The 17,553-nt window shown below is 35.6% G+C and overlaps 1 protein-coding gene across 6 annotated transcripts in view; it reads left to right on the top strand.

Annotated features, from left to right (window-relative positions):
- Positions 1-12,662, top strand: part of CCDC172 (coiled-coil domain containing 172) — a 69,279-nt gene extending 56,617 nt beyond the window's left edge. The window contains exons 8-12 of one of the 6 annotated variants that reach the window (XR_006587347.1): positions 1,608-1,695; positions 2,530-3,185; positions 10,538-10,627; positions 11,806-11,886; positions 12,044-12,662. Coding sequence is in view for 2 of the 6 variants with exons in the window: in XM_045040728.1 (XP_044896663.1) it covers positions 1,608-1,695; positions 2,530-2,565 (124 nt within the window). In the remaining 4 variants the exon portion in view is untranslated. Of the gene's footprint in view, positions 1-1,607; positions 1,696-2,529; positions 4,109-10,537; positions 10,628-11,805 lie in introns of those variants that run through there. The other 5 variants (XR_006587349.1, XR_006587346.1, XR_006587348.1 and 2 more) reach the window with 5 other exon arrangements.
- The last annotated feature ends 4,891 nt before the right edge of the window (positions 12,663-17,553 follow it).

Raw genomic sequence — 17,553 nt, forward strand, 5'->3', positions numbered from 1 at the left:
TCCCATTGTATGGTTAAATGTATTTGTTTGACCTAATATATTTTTTGGAAATTGGTAATTGGATCTAAAAGCTTGATCAAATTTAGGTTGAATTTTTTTGGCAAAGCTATAGCATAGATGGAATGTTTTCCCATCAGCAGGCCTTGTGCCTCTTGTTTTTTGAGTGTTAGTGGCCATCAATGTTCAGTTTCTCCAGACTTTCTAATTCCACCCCCCACCCCCCCCCAACGGCCTAGACTAAATTATGCTTCAGAAGCAAACAACCCTTAAATCTCAGTGATGTGCAGTGAGTGTTTATTTCTTAATCACACTACATGTTCATTGGGAGTTAGCCACACTTCTCCTCATCTTCATTCTGCAACCAAATATGAAGAAGCAGCCCCTATGGCATATGGTCATAATCTTTGTCAATACTTGTTGCTTGTTTTACATTTTAGCTATTCTGATGTGTGTCAAGCATTTCATTGTGTTTTTCTTTTCTGTTTCTTTGATAACTAACAAAGTTGAGCACATTTTGTGGATAATCTGGTAGAGGTGTGTGTATGGGTGTGTGTGTGTGTGTGTGCTTTTATGCCCATTTTCCATTGTGTTGTCTTATTCTTATTGACTTGTACTTCTTCATATATTACGGATATACTCTATTATTTATTGTGTCTTCTAACTTTTACTTGCCTTCTTGGACGCTGGGTGATCTCTGATTTTGAGCTCATGGTTTCCTCTTAATCTGTGGGAGGCCTGTAGGTCTAAATATGTTCAACTTTCCTTCCAAGAGGATTTTCTTTTGCTTCTCCTAGCGTACAGGGAATGCCACTGGCCTAGGACCCCTTCAGACTTTCCTTAAGGGTTGGAGCTCAGCAGAGGTTCGAGTTGATCTAGTCTCTGCACCTTGGGGCTGGCTCAGCTGGTTTAGGTTTGTGAGATCAGGATTGCTCTTGGTATCCGCCCTTAGGTTGGCCTCACCTGCCCGGCTGCCCTTGCTCTCTACCTCTCCAACTGCCATTCATGGCTTTTGCTTATGTTTTTCTTTTTGGAAGTCTGTAATGCTAGAAATAGAAGACTTTTCACTATTTTCTACATGAAATACAGACATAAAATATTTTTTTAATTTCAGAATATTCTAAGGATTAAAGACTTAACTGGAAGAAAGAAGTATTGCTTTCTTACTCTAAAATTAAAATATATTCTAATTACATGTGTGTACTATAAAGTTAATGTTTAATTTTAGTGCAAGAAGAAATCTCAGAGGTCAATTTTTTCTGTAATTAAATTTTTCAGGTTAGGTTCAGAGAGGCGAAATGAGTTAGCCAAGTTATTCAACTTGTTAGTGGCCAGGACTAATACAGAGCTCTTCAGACAGTACTATATTTTTCCCACTAAGCCGCGACGCTCTTTTAACTAACATAAAATTGCCTATTATGCATTTAGTCTGCCTTTTTTCTTTATGGAAGCTTTTTTTTCTTCTGCAAATTTTATATAGTCTTTAGAGAATTAAAATTTCTTTCCAAACTCTTTAGTGTTAAACTCAAATCTGCCACTATCCATATAACCAAAACTTACTGTAAAAGTTTATTGCTGAACTCATAGAGTGAATTTTTCCTTTAAAACAGACTTAAGAAAGAATTAGAACTTTGTAAGGAAGACGACATGCAAAGTGCTTATGAAGCTCTCCAAACAGAAGTAGAATTTCTGGAGTTGGTAAGCCACCAAGTGATTCTTTAACTTCTGTCCAGTATTATTGTACCCATTGGCGAGAATGGGTGTGCCGGGAGACATATCGTCAATCTAGTGGTTTGCCCTTCACATGGATTTTCACTAGATACAAAAATTAAAACTGCACCAACGAACCAGGCTAAAGTCAGGATCTAAGTCAGTGAAGTCTTTTGAGTTCCTGGAGAGGTAGGTGCTACATAAAGCAAGTTCTCTTCAAAGCGAATACATACAATTTCAAACTAAGTTTCAAAAAAATTCAAACCTGACCTCACAACATTCCCTTGACTGAAACAGTTGTTAGAGGATTAATGCACTGAAGGATTTTAACTATCATAATGCTTAAAAGCTTTTTGTTTTTGATAGGCACAAATTATACTTTTATTATATTTGATCTTAAAACTTTTTTATTACAGATTTTTATGATCTCAAGAACTTTGGATTCAATTATTGGAAACTTATTTTCGGATTGTGTGGGAGCACTTTAAATTGCTTTTAACCTCTTTGGTTGTTTATAAAATGAATGCAGTATTTGCCATGCTCTATTTTAATGGAAGACATATATAGCTAGCTTTAGAATATGTTAAAATGTCATTTTAATTTATTACATTACATTTTGTTTCATATTTATTTTCTGTAAACATTTCTTTTAAAAGTGTTCCAATAGCTTATGTTAAGATTTAAATTTTTTATGAAAATTTTCAAAAATAAAATTGAGAAAAGCCCATTTATTGTTGTGCTAAATTTACATGAACTTTATGGAATTCCTTCAATAAGAATTTCATTTTTCCTCATGAAAAATTATTATATTTTTCTTTTCAGACATTGGCACAGAAAGATCTTCAGGAAAACAAATAACTTGTGGACAATTGACCAAAGCTATTCAAGGTTTGATCAAAGCACCTTAAAATCAAATCCTGTGACGGATACACGAACAGTGCCCATTATAACAGATTTTTGTGGAAAACGTGAGGTTCTGAATGTTCAAAGTTGTTGATATCTAGAATTGGCATATTACCATTTTTAAAATGTAATGTCTTGTTACTTGCTGGAACTTTAAAGCTTCTTATGGGATTTGATTTTGTTTCTAAAGGAAGAAAAAGGGACAGGTGGATATTGTGCTCTCCGCTTCTTATCTCTCCTGACCCTTAAGCTGATCTGTACTTTGTGATGTTCATTCTTTATTGCGGTTTACCTTGGGTCTGGTCAAACACCGGTGGGGAGAAACGATCAGATTATTGATCCCATTTTGTCGGTGCCATTTCCCTCAACAAAGATGCTCACTTTCATTTTAATCCTGCTCTAATCTTTAAAATGTCTGTTGACAGAAGTCTTCTGAGGCCTTTCATCTGCAAAAGCCAGTTTTCTCCCCTTTTCTCTAGATATTTTTGTAGAGTTAAGTCTGGGGCTCCCGCGGCCGTTTCCCAGCGTTTTGTGCCTGCTGTCCTCTTCCCAGTGCCGGTGTTGGTTAGAATGAAGTAAGTCATCCACCTGGGGAGGTGCATGATCTCCTTATGGCCATCAGGATTCATTTCGCTGGTGGACTGAAACATCGCAACTAAAACTCACGTTTGGATCAAACGTGGTATTTCCACCAAATTTGCAGCAACACATAGCTTCCTACAGTTAGCAATCCCGCCTAGGAAGGTGTATTTTTCACTAGTTTCTAAAAAAAAGTGGATGGAAATTGTCCAACGATGCCCTAAACTGTGGTGAATCAGGGAGGGGAACAAAACCTATTTGGGGATATATTGCAAAGTTCGGAGTGCAAATGTTAGAATCATGTTTTCTTTTGCGGCTGTAGTTGAATTAGTTTAACATCAAATATGAGATGTTTACAGATGTCTTCTATCTACCGACAGTGAGGTGGGCTAGTTTCAGGGCAAGTCCTATTTTGGTATAGTTTTCTGTGTATGTTGTTTTGTACTCTTATTTTTTTTAATTAGTAAAGTTAAAATTCTCCTTTGAGATGTGTAGCAGTTGCTGTTTAAGTAATTTGCATTTTCAGAAGTGATTTCTTATTTTGATTCCTTAAATATTTGATAGTAAATTATTTTTGCTTAAGAAGAAAAAAATTAATGGTACCAGGGAGTTGCTTCTTATTTTATATGCAAATATAAAGCGGAAAGTGGTTATTGGGATTAGTCGTGGCTTCACTTTTGTCTTATTTTAGTCCATTTATCTATCTAAATTCTAAGTCTCATGAATATCTACTTATTAAATGTGTATTCTATTATTAATATGCAGATTGAGCTTACACATAAAGCCTCTTACACTTACCAATAATTTTTGTTCGTTATTGGTTTTGTAGCTAAATATTAATGTAAACTACAGATATGCCACTTATTTGCATAACTAACATGCAATGACATATACGCAGAATAAACTCTTACTGATACAACTATCTTTTCATATGTGTATCATCCAGAATATCAAGATTAAATATTCACTAATGGAATCAGGATTCATATGAACTGAATTTGAGAAAAAATGGAAGATGCAGTATTTTCATTATTTCAGAATGCTTAAAATGCATATTTTAAGATTTAAGGTAATTTTCAAACAATCAAATGAATATTTTAGTGTTACATGTTAGAGTAATTCAAAGCACTACCCATGTGATTCCAGACAAAATAACTGGGACTTCTAGAATCAATGTAATCAAAGGAAGAGTTTTACCAAACAAAGGAAATACAACAATCAATAGAAATCACAGTGTACTAAACTGAACTGTACTGTCAAAGTAAAGTATCAGTAGTAGATTTTGTCAGTTTTTAGTTTTTTTAAGAATTAGTATTCATAAACCTCGTAAGTAGGATAAATAACTGAAATTTCTGGGTAAAAATGTGTCTCAGACTGACTTTAATTATTCTGGAAGCAAGACTTTGGCTATACAGAAAGGCAGTTTTTAAATGAATGCTCATTCATTAAGTGAATTCACTAAATTTTCCTTGTACTGATCTATAACCAAAGCTCAAATTAACCCAGAGTAACAGTGATCCTGCTCCAAGGTTCTGGGCACGCCACCATAGTTCTTTACTGTGACAGAAGTTCTTCCAGAAGCAACTTTTTCATTCTCAGCTCTCTGTTGGGGATAATACGAGGATGTATAGATACTTTGCTGCATATTTTTCCTGCTGATTAATGGCACTATTTGGCTAGGGGAAAAAACGGCAACAAAATTATAGTATGTGGAGCGTGACCACTAGACTAGAAATTCCTTTCTTCCTTCCCTGGCCTAATTATTGAAACGGAAGGAAAAAAATCAAAGAAAAGGAAAAGCTTTAAGGTATGGAGAGTCAAGAAGATTTCTATACTACTCATTGTTTTATCAATAGCAGTGTTTTCTCTTATAAGAGAAACAAAAATTGAGGAGTACTTTGTCTGCTTGTCTTTTTCTCCTTGAACCTTGAAAAACTATGATGAGATGGTTAAAAGTCCTAAATAAGGTTCAAGTCATAGAATTATGATGAACTGCAATCTAGAAATGTCTTAAAACAGAGGCAGTTGGGATTGGTAATTTATTGTAGAGTGGATATCATACTGTGAGAAAATCTACTGAGTCTCTTACCAGAAGGGTAATTCAGCTGGCTGGTTGCAGATGGACGGATAGTGGGCACTGAACAGGCCCTGTTCTAAGCTTACACTGAGGACAAAGTCCCTTTCTATTTCATACCAATCAATCATACATAACTGTGTCACATTATTATGAATAAGTCATTTATTTGCAGCCCAGAAAACAGTAGCATTTCGGTGACATGATTAGAAATAAATATGATATGATTTTTAATCCTGGGTGTACAAGGGTAAGGTGTTCTGTCATTCAAATATTTATTTCTAGCATAACATTTGAAATTTGGAGTTGTCCAATGTTCTAAAAAATCTATTAATATTTGAAACAGATTTTGTTGAGGTCAACTTCTGTGTTTCTTCATGACTCTTCTCTCCTTTGTCATCCTGAAAAACTGAAATGAAGCAAATGCATTTGCCTTTCGGAGTCTAGTTCAGAGCATTTTCTGTCAAGGGAATTTTTTTCAGGATGTGAACTAAAAAAATGAAATTTTTTTTTTTTTGTCATTAGCCTGAAGCAGGGATTAAGTCTTGGAGTTTTGTGGCCCTTTTATCTTAAGACAACAGATTTTTTTTTGATGGAAGAAAGGGGAAGATGAAGTTGTATTTGAAAATGTCAGAGGTAGGAATGTATAGTTACTTGCATTTGCACTTTCTAAACATTATATTTTCAAGTTAAGTAAATTTCTGCTTGGCCAACTAATGATCTAATTATCATGCCGGCAAAGAAACTTTTTTTTTTAAGTTCATTTACTGACATTTGACCAAATAATATGGAGATGACACTGACTGATGTATGAAGGAAATAATGTAATAATTCTCCCTGTTCTATAAGGGAGTATCGGGATTTCATTTGTTTATTTGTTGTTGTTCATTATACTGAGGGTCATGTTCATTAAACATGAGGAAACATTTTGCAGGGTAATGCTAGTTGTAAGGACATATTTACTTTGATTGGGGGAAGAAAAAGGAAGCATTACAAAGAAAGCCATGACTGACTGCTGCTGTGAAAAGTATCAAGAGCAAAGCTGTCAGAACTGAAAGCTTATTTAAACAACTGCTTTTGATACATAGCACATTTATCTTTAAAAGACCTTTATGAAATTGACAGCACCAGAATTCAAATGTCTAGGAAAATAAAGAGTAAGTAAAAATGTGAAATTAATAACAATGACTGATACAAGTAGCTGCAAAACAAGGCCCACAGAGTGGGAGAGAAATGATTTTCTCTCTTACAACCAGAAAAGCTATACTACTCTATTAATTCTAAGTTAATTATTTTCATACTTATAATAAATTGTCATTCTAATTAGTTGGTAAATAAAATCTTGTTAAAGTAAAATCCTCTTAATCTACATTTAATAGATGCAAATATAATTACTAATGAATATTTCTGGATATGGCTTTGTGATTGCTGAGAGAAAGTATTTGCAAATTCAAACCACCATTACATGGTGTGGTTGTTGACAGTTTTTGCGGACTTTACACAAGAAAGCTTCTGGTTGGGAATGGGTGACATGGGAGTAATCCTGAGGTCAGTGCAATGTCAGCTCTAGAATTTATTGCCAATTAAAATTTGTAAAATGTCAATGTTGTATTTATAAAAATAATTTCATCCGATAAAATCAAATCTCTTTATTGAGATTCTAGTTGGAGACTAAACATATATCCCAGTTTTTGCATGAGGAACTGAGATTTTGATTGATAATATGATTTGTGTGAGGTCACAGAGGGCAGTGGGCCTCTTTATTTACATTTTAATTGCTTGGGCTTCAGTTCCAACAGCCTTAAAAATACATTGCTTTTGAAAATTTGCTTATAATAAAATCTTAACCAACAGGTAAATATTAGAATATAAGAGAAATTTGAGAATCCCTTAAAACACCTTTTTGGACCAGAAAACATCGATCAGAATCTGTGAATCTAAATCATTAACTAAGAATATCTTTTACACTCCATGAATAGAAGAGGGCAAATCAGTACAAAACAGACTCAATTCAAGTATTACTGAAAATTTACCTCCCGAATATCGCTTGAAATTAATACCTATTCATCCCACTTTATTATACTTTCTACAGATGTATTTTTTTCAGTGCTACCCTGTGGTCATTGATAATTTAAGGTGATAACCTAAGGGGTGGCATCTTCTTAAAATATCAAATCATAAGTGTTATATTCATGTTTCAGTACTTGCTAAGGCAGGATTGTGAACTAACAGAAAAACTTCCAAAAAGAGCAACATATTAAAGAATCTCTGATTAACCTGAAATTAGCACTCTTGTTCATTTCTTTCTGTTCCCCTTCTATTCTCCCATCCATCCATCCCAACTCCTGGCAACCTCTCAGAACTCGTATCATGCCACTCTCCTCCTTGAACATTCCTCTCCAGACACACTGGGTTTTTTGCTCTCCGGATAGGCCAGGCTCACTCTGGCCTTGGGATCATTTCAGGAACTGTTTCTCTTGCCTGGGATGCTCCTCCTCCTGATCTCTTTATGGTTTTCTGCTCTATCATTCTGGTGTCAACTGAAATATCACCTCCTCAAAGAAGCCCTCCTTTAAACAGTCGATCTAAAGTAGTCACATGTTCACATTCAAGTTTAATGCTCTTCATACTACTTGTCATTTCTGATATCTTTCTTGTCTTTTTTTTTTTCTTTTCTGTTTCTAACCACTGAAACACAAGTTCCATGAGAGCAGGGGTATTACTTATACGTCATTTTTTTTCCTCAAAGCCTGGAACAGTGTTGGCATTTAGGAAGTGTTCAATAAGTGTATGTGAAAATAGGGCTCCTTAATTAACTTGTTCGTGTAACCCATATTTATTAATTGAGAATTTGAACATAAATTATTGATTCTCTAGTTAAAGAAATTAGATTCATTTATTGTTGATTCTTTCCTGGCTGATAGATTCTTACTCTGTCCTCTCATTTTTTACTCTTTCTGAGCTTATGTTTACTTAGCTAAAAATTGGCAGTAATAATGTTTGCTAATTTCAGAACCTATCTTTGTAGAACAACCAATAAAAGCGTTGAAAAGAAACTAGAAGAAAATAATGATTCCATATCCCATCATGGAAAAAGTTTGTAGGTCTCTAAGTGTTTACTTACAGCTTTCTATTATCAAGCTGTTGATTGGCAAGTAATGGCTTTGAATGCCTACTTTCCACCAGCTACTAGAATAGGAAGTGAAAATTGTAAGTTGCTTGCAAGCTATGAATGTGCATTAGAATAGCTTAAAAGCATTATTTCTCCATGGTAATAGAAAATTTTGAAATGCACTTGCTTCTGACTGTGATTTACTCGCTCTTTCTGGTCTGAAATACAATGTTTAAGCAATCTTGGTTTTATGCAGCACCATATTTAGAAAAATGTATGAATGCCATCTGCTGGATTTCTTTGGTACTACCTTGAACAAGATGAGCTAAAAATGGAGGAAATTTGGGAATGACAAATCCTTATAAACAAGTGATTCTTCCTTTCTCCTTTCTTTCCTTCCTTTATTCCCTCCTTCCCCCATTTATGTAGATATAGATTTTAAATCTCTATCTATAATTTTCATTTGTTCCATATATAATTTTCAAATATGTATTTGATACTAATTTTCAAATTAGTATGACATGTATCCTACAGAAAATATAAAGTTTAAGGGCTGTAATAGTGAAATTTTAGTAATAATACTATTTCTACTTTTGCTAACATTAAAAGAACCTAGCTTATTTAATCAAGACATCTTCTTTATTTTTGAATTAAAAAACATAAAACTTGCGCTGTGACACCGCATGAAAAGTTAGTGTAAAATTAAATTGATTGTTTATATAACTTCTGAGTTTGTTAACCTTTGTTATTTAGTGTTGATCTTTAATCTTCAAAGATTCACTCATGAATTGGTGGACCACCAAATGAAGTGCAGTCATTCTGTTTAAGATCTTTGGCAATTGACCTGCCCATCACCTTTATCACCAGATATGTGTTTTCTTTAAAGCTTTACTTTAAAATTCCTGTCTCCTTGTCATTGAACATCTATCTACAGAATTCATGTTGTTTCAGGAGTTAAGTGATTGAAATAGTTTCTAGCACAATTCTGTTGATGAAGGGAAATTGGGGTGAATCTCTGTTGACTCCAAGAATATCCCAGTTGTTGAATATTTGACAGCATTTCATATGACCGGTCCACCAGCAGATCCTGTTGTTTCTGTCTTCAAAATATTTATAGAATCTGGGGAGCTCTTGCCATCACAACATGGCTACCACCCTGACGTAGTCTCCCTGATAACCTGCCCTTCCTTTCTGCTTTTTCTCTTAGTGCTTATCCTATTATTTTTATTAGTTATAAATTCTGTCAGATTCAGTCTTTCAGACTAGAATATATATGCTTCATTAAGTTAGAGATTTTTGTGTCTTTCACTGCTGTCTCCCCAGTGCCCAGAATAGTGCCTGACACATAGTATGTACTCAAATACCCTATTTCTTAAATAAATGGATTTAGTTTGAGTGATTTTCCTCGTCTCACATTATAAATCATTTAGTAGAGATATATTCTTGGCGCTGCTGTTAGCTCAAAATTATAATGTCCAAGAAAGTATAATCTCTATCGTTTACATGCATGCAGACTATCACTACATTTTAAGGTGAAAAATTAGCACCTACTACACAAGAAATCATGATAATTGTAGTATGGGACCAAAGGTGACGAAGATGTGGTCTTTTTGCTTACAGAACTTACACTTCTTCCTGAGAATTGTTGTTGTCAAGTGACAAAACAATTCAGACTCAGAGCTGCTAGATTTATTCTTCAGTTAAATAGGAGATGGATTTAGTTGTGTTGCATTTTGCTTTATTTTCTGAGGGGCTTGGGTTAAACTTGGCAGAGATTCTTGAAGAGTTCGGTGAATTTCCTGATCCGTGAACACTTGACTTATGTGTGGATTGGTGTTAGAATCCGAATTCAGAATTCCATTTTTGATCTCTCATGCTAGGTGATTTATATAAACCATCTCTACTCTTCACCACTATCTTGGAAGATGGTGATGTTGGTGATTGCTTTATAGCCAAGAAACCAGAAGTTGAAAGCCTGAGAAAATTACCAAGATAATGCAGTGACAGTTTCCAGGCACATTTGAACCCAGGACTACCTAAATTCAACGCTCTCTAATAAGTGCTATCTTTCCCAATTCATAAAACGTAGCCTGGGTTTAGAAATGCAACAAAGAGATGTTTTGTTTTGTTTTGTTTTGTTTTGTTTTGTTTTGTTTTCGTAGATGCAGAGAGAAGTTAACCAGGTACCAGGGCTGTTTAAACTGCCTCTTCTCCAATGGTGGCCACTGCTTCCTCCTTCCCAGCAAGTGGAGGTAATTGGAATAAGAATATTCATTCCTTTCCGATATTGCCCAAGTGTTTCTTTCTCTGCCACGTGTCTCCTTATACCATCAGACAAATCAAGCATGCCCTCTCTGCCCCACTGAACCTTTGCTAAATGCACATTATAGTACTATCTAGCAGTGGTATAATTATTAGTCTCCTCTGGATTGTGAACTATGTGAGGGCAAGAATTTTCATTTATCTTTGCATTTCGAATTCATATCAAAGTGCTTTGTACATTGCAGGTACCCAGTAGGTGTGGAAGACTTCATGCATATGATTAATTTGCACTTCACATACTTAACGGGTTGATTAAGTTTTATAGATTGGCTTGAAACCTAATCATCTTCAGTACTCTTGGTGAAAGGAGGTGAATGCGAAGATTTGAACAACGTACTTCTCCTGAAACTAATGTTACACTATATGTTGACTAACTGGAATTGAAATACAAACTTGAAACAAAATAAAAAACAACCTACTTAATATTAACTTTTGAATAGGTACCTACAATTCTTCCTTTCTCAAATTCTTGTTCTGGTGATTTCCCCCACCCCCAAATTCAAATTTGCTCTCAGTACAACCAATTACCATTGGCCATTCACATTCACAGCTTGATATTGTTAAAAGGGAAGTTGGGAATACTCACCAGTATGGGAACACTTTAGAAGGAATGGAGGAAGCATCTAGAAAAACATAGCTGATGACAGACGACTAGAATTAAAGAATTAAGAACTACATATAAACCAGTGGAGGAAGTTCTTCTTAGGGAAGGGTGTTTGGTTACTCCATTCTGCAAGTGAAGACAGAAGCAGATTTGGCTACGCTACAGCGATATTATGCAATGATGATGATGTACTAAACAGGCTACAAATACATGTTTAATTCAGTTCTGATTTCTGTTTTCATAAAACCTCATTAATTGAGTTTAACTGGGAATACATTTATTTGAAACTGAAAAATAGAGTCAATTTTTGTTGTAACAAAAAAGTGATCGTTTTATTTTTGCTGTGCAAAACATGAGGGTCTACTGGCTTGCTTTAAAGAATAAGGGAAGACTAACAATGAGTTTACATGCATTGGCTGGTCAGATGTATTGGTTTCCCACTGCTGCTGTGACAATTACCACAAATTTAGTGGCTTAAAACAACACACATTTGTTATCTTACAGTTCTGGAGGTCAGAAGTGTGACGTGGGCCTCACTGGACTGAAAGCGAGATGTCAGAGCTGCGTTCCTTCGGAGGCTCTAGGGTAGGATGTATAGAACGCTTGCCTTTTCTAGCTTCTGGGGGCCGCTTACATTCTGTGGCACATGACCCCTTCCTGCACCTTACTCCAGCCAGCCCAGGAAGCCACGTCCTTCTCACGTTGAGTCTCCCTGGTTTCCCTCTTGTGCCCTTCTCTTCAGCTTACAAGGACCCTTGTGATTATGAGGCCCACCTGGACAGTCCGGGCTTGTCTCCCCATCTCAAGGTCAGCCAGTTTCTCTTTGCCACGTAACTCACCATATTCATAGATTTTGGAGATCAGGATGTGCACGTCTTTGGAAGGGGGCGTTACTCTGCCTAGCACATCGATGAAATGTTTGTGCTCTCTAAAACAGGCTAAGCCGCCTTCTTACCTGTGTGGCACATTTTGTGTTCAGTTTCTTAGCAAGTCCTTTTAAATTGAAGGAAAAATTCAGTATTAGTTAATGGCATTTTACTTTTTATGATTCTGTGGCCCATCTTCTGGCCTGCAATAAAGTGAAAACATAATGTAGTTGAGTGATTTCCCCCCTCCCAGGCAAGTGGGTCCTGTAGTTCTATAACAAAGACATTTCATGGGCAGTTCTAAGTTAGCATTTTTTCCTTCATCTCCTTTTGTCCTAATTGTTAACATCTCTGTCTTTCTGAGTTTCTGCCAAATACGTTTTAATAAGTTTTTTTCTCTTATTTTTCACTTCCCTTGTTGCCCACTCTTATCTTGTTTATCTGTTTTACTGGATTACTTTCACGGATAATAAAAGAAGTTTGGTCCCCTTTTTAGATTGGAAAATGTGATCATTACCCCCAGTTTAATCTCTCTTCTCTGGTAAAAATCCTCATTTGGAGGACTCCCCAAAGAACATAAAACTTTGGAGTGACCTTTATATACTAAAGCAAAATTATCCACCCTCAGAGTACCCTTTGGAAAAACCACCTTGTTGGTTCAAATGTTTGGTATCTTTTTATTTAGAAAGACAGAAGATATTGCAAAGTAATGGTAAGTAAGTAATGGTAAATAATAAAAGTAATATTACTTTTATTACTTCTGTGTATTTCTCTGAGGGGTTATCTGTCCTTTTGATTTCCCTTGGCAGAAGTCTGTCTAGTGACTTGCCAGACATAGATATAATAATCTTGAATGAACCTGTTCTTGTGTATTATGCATAGAGCTATTAAATATATTATAACCGTCTTCAATTCAATTTAATGAGTATTTCTTGAAGTTTTGCTCCGATGGTGTATAGGTCACACCTACACAAAATAAGATGTGTTCCAAATCTGTAAAAAACTTAAATTCAAGTACACTGCGTTGCCTTATGAAATTCACTTGGGTTTTGTGTCCAAAGTAAATATTTGTATTTGCTTTTAACTCACTCAATTTCAAAATGGTCATGTGGTAGCTTTTGAATTAGACAGGCCTGCATTCCTCTTCTGGCTCTGCCCTGTCCTATGTGGCCTTGGGTTAGTTACGTAACCCTTTTGGAATTCAGTTACCTAACTGGTAATAAAAGAGTAAAATAATACCTATTGTGTGGGGTTGTTGTAAAGATTCTATGAGACAGAGCGTATAAAGGAGCTAGCATAATTCTGACCTTAGGAGCTAGCATAATTATGCTCAGTGAGTCATCTTCATTGTTCTTGGGCAGAAGACCATGTGGAACAGATAGAGTACCTTAGCATGGTATTAATGTTTTTAGTGTTGTTCTTTGTATGCAAAGATGAACCTTCTAGTCCAATCACGTTGATGTCTTGCTTTGAGACACCAGGATTTCTATGTGTGGCTTGTATCCCAGACCCATGACACATTTGGCTGTGGGAGAGGTGCAGTCTGAAGCTGTGAAGCAGATTTTCCCATGCAAACATAGTTTATAGCTTTTGCCAAGTCGGCAACAACTGAACTGACCAGCCTGGCAGAACTTTAGGGGATGGCTCAGTCTGCTTTTGTTACGTCTATATTCTGAAATACAATTAGTCTGGGAATATCATTTATTGGATACTAAAGAGTTATCTAACTTCCAGTTAAAGGCAGAAGATTAAACACAAACTTTAACCTAATGATTTTCTTTTAAAAGCATAAAAGGGCAAAGAGAAAACGATGGAGAAGAGCTGGTAGTGACACAATTTGGAAGCTGGAAGTAGATGGATGAGTGGGACATGACTTAGCCAATGACTTAGCAAACTTAAGAAAGTAGACCCAGTTTCCAAAACTGGTGAGAGAAAGGTGAAAACCGTCTTGATTTTCCCCTCAAGAATTCTCAAAACACTTGGAAATTGGCAATCTTATGTACCTTTATAAGGGGAGGGAGGTAAAGGTAGAATTGAAAAGAAAAGGGATTGGTTGGTTGAATGTGTATTTAAGAAACACTGAGACCCTTAGATCCTCTTCGCCATTCCAGCTAGGAACAGCCCCTCCCCAACTCTGGCAAAAGATCTTAGGCTTATTTTCTGGAAACTGTAAAACAGAAGGCCTCTGGACAGAGAGTACCAGGCGCTGTTGAGGATGGAGTATAATTACCGAAAACAGAGAGATTAAGAAAAGCGTACATTCTAAATGTTGTAAGTCCAACTCTTTAACTTAGGTCTTGTTTTGGACAATCAAATTTCTATCCTTTAAAAGGGACAGCCAATATTCTCCAAGGATGGTCCCAGGACTAACAGCATCAGTATTATCTAGGAACGTGTTAGAAATGCAAATTTTGGGGCTCTCAGAAAAGCTATAGGTGGGGCCCAGCATTCTATGTTTTAACAAGCCACCTATGTGATTCTGATATACATTCAGGTTTGAGAACCACACCACTCCAAGCAAAAGACTGGAATATCCTTCTCTGAGGAAGCTCAACAGAAAAGACTTAAGGAAAGAAAGTTTTCAATGAAACAGTCCAGCCAGATCACTCTAGAGTGAAATTCACAGCTGACAAGTACCACCCATGTGTCCAGAAATTTTAAAACATTTTACAGCCTCATTCTTAAATGGAATCAATCAATACCCACAAGACATACCTTTAACAAGAAGAGGACATATCCAAACAAATAGGGGGAAAAGCAACTTGGAAGACAGTATGCAGGGAAGTGAAAACTTCAAAAAAAAATCCTTGATATCCTGAGATATGAGAAGATATTTGCCATTATAAGATGCAAATAAATGAAATTTTAAATGTTAGCAGAAGATTTTTAAAATAAAAGAGCTAAAAGGTAAAGTTGAGGAGATGTCCCAGAAAGTAGAGCATAAAAACAAAAAAGAGGAAAACTAAGAGAGAAAGGTAAATTTTGAGAATCAGTTCATTTTGTTCAATATCTAAATAATAGGAGTTTGGAAAGAGAACAGAAAAAGCAGAGAAATTTTTCAAGAATTAAAGGACCTGAGTTTTTAGATTAAAAGAACCCATTAAGAACCTAATGGAATCAATGCATAGACCTGCTGTCCAAATGGCATCATCACAAGATTTTAGAATATGAAAGACAAAAGTAAGATCCTGTGAACTTACAAAGTGAAAACTAGGTCACCTCTAAGGGATCAGGAGTCAGAATGCTTTGAACTTCTCAACAATATTAGGATGACTCATCCAACAATTGGTTTACCAATTCACAAGAGAGGTAATGAGAATCTTATAGATAAGGAGATGATAACTCTCAGGATCAAAGCTGTGCATCAGCCTGGAGAGCAACTGATCTGAATGAGCGTAGCCTCTAGAGAGGTGTTTCCAAAGTGGAATTTCTATGATACTTAACGTGTTGGAAATATTGAGAGGAATTTTAAACAACTGGAGTAGAGTTTTGGTCAGTGCTAAGTATATAGAAAACTCAGTAAATAAAATAAATCACAAGAATATTACTAACTCCAGAGAAAACAAAGAGGTGTGCAAGGAAGGATGAGTAATACCAGTCATAATCCTACACAGCTTGTCTGTACATATTTTCATAATCATATCAGTGTAAACATTGACTATTGATCTAACTAAAGTATAACACAATATTGGAAGGCTAGAGGTGGGAAGAAATGTGTTTGTGATGATGGTAGATGTTTTGTGGGAAAAAAGACTACATTCATATCCTCCATGTAGAAAATCAGCAGATAATGCCAAAACTGGAAAAAAAAAAAAAAGCAGCATGTTATTTAGTGACGTGAAAGCAAATTCAAAAATTAATAGCCACAGGGCCGCCTGGGTCACTTTGGCTTAGGTCATGATCTCAAGGTTCGTGGGTTCGAGCCCCACGTTGGGCTTTGTGCTGACAGTTCAGAGCCTGGAGCCTGTTTCAGATTCTGTGTCTCCCTCTCTCTCGCTGCTCCTCCTCTACTCATGCTCTCTCTCTGTGTGTCTCTCAAAAATAAATAAACATAAAAAAAATTAACAGCCAAAAAAGTTGAAGTTACTGCCTGGCAGCAGTAAAGGGGAGCAGGCAAGGAGAGATTGATAGTCTATGTTAATACAAATAATCTTTATAAAACTATTTTTTGGGAAGTTTGCTTTGTTTATGGACCATAACTCTAAACATGACATGCAAAGTACATCTCTATTTTAATATAAATCAAATACGGTGACCTGCTAGTAAACCAGCTCTCTGAGACAATGGGGGTGGGAGGAGCCCTGATTTGTAATGTGTTGTAAAGGCTACCACCATGGCCAATTTCAAGATAACAATAGCTTCACAGCTGGCTCACAAAGTTCCTAAAATACAACAGTGGGCTCATGCAAGGCAGTATAAATCAGCTTATAATGACTTCAGGAAAAGTACATGTTTTTGTTTTTGTGTTTAAAGGAAAAAAGTCCTCTCTAGCTTACGTGAAAAGCACACTGTTGCTATGTGAAACAAGGCTCTATATATTTTTTTGCAGTTGTTTTTTCTTTAAATTTAAGTCACCGTTTGAGATGTAATTCATATACAATAAAATGCACAGATTTTGAGTGGAGTTTGATAAGTGTTTACCGATGGAAGCACCCATGTAATCTCTACACAAAGCAAGGGATAGAACAATTTCATTTATAGTTATTGACTGGATGGAATCAGTAATTTTAAGAATATTGGATATTGGGGATAGAGCTTTAATGGATAACTTACAGTCTATAGTAAGCCACCACAGAATGTGCTTTATTTTTTTCCAGGTAAAAGTGTAAAAACAGGCAAAAATTGGACTATTAAATGGAGAAGCGGTGAGATGATCAATCCTTTATTAATTAGGCTTTATATAATAAGTTTCTATCTTTGAAAGTTTTGTTTTAATGTACGCTGGAACAAATTAAATATTTTAACTGGGAATCCATGAGGTCTCATTTATCAAGCTAATTTATAAATGCCAAAAATTTTCTTAGTTTTCATTTATTATTCACTATAATATATATATCATATATATATATGTATATAATATATATATCTCACTATATAATATATAGATGTTAGAACATCTATACCCAGTATGGGATATTTTAGGCCATAGGGTACTATGACTAGAGGAAGTTTAGGCAAGGCTACAGTTAAAGTAAGGCATATCTATTTTTCCCTTATATTACATTTAGTTTCCTTCTTAAGATTATAGAGATCATGATGTTTAAAGTTAGTGGGATCTCCAGGTATAATTTTCAGCACTAGTATTAAGCCTATGAACTTCTGTCTACTAGAGCATTTTAGCAAATGCTGAAGTTAATTTAGAACCTGAGTTGTAGAGATACAAAAG

Source organism: Felis catus, chromosome D2, assembly GCF_018350175.1.
Source record: "Felis catus isolate Fca126 chromosome D2, F.catus_Fca126_mat1.0, whole genome shotgun sequence".
Classification (NCBI taxonomy): Eukaryota; Metazoa; Chordata; class Mammalia; order Carnivora; family Felidae; genus Felis; species Felis catus.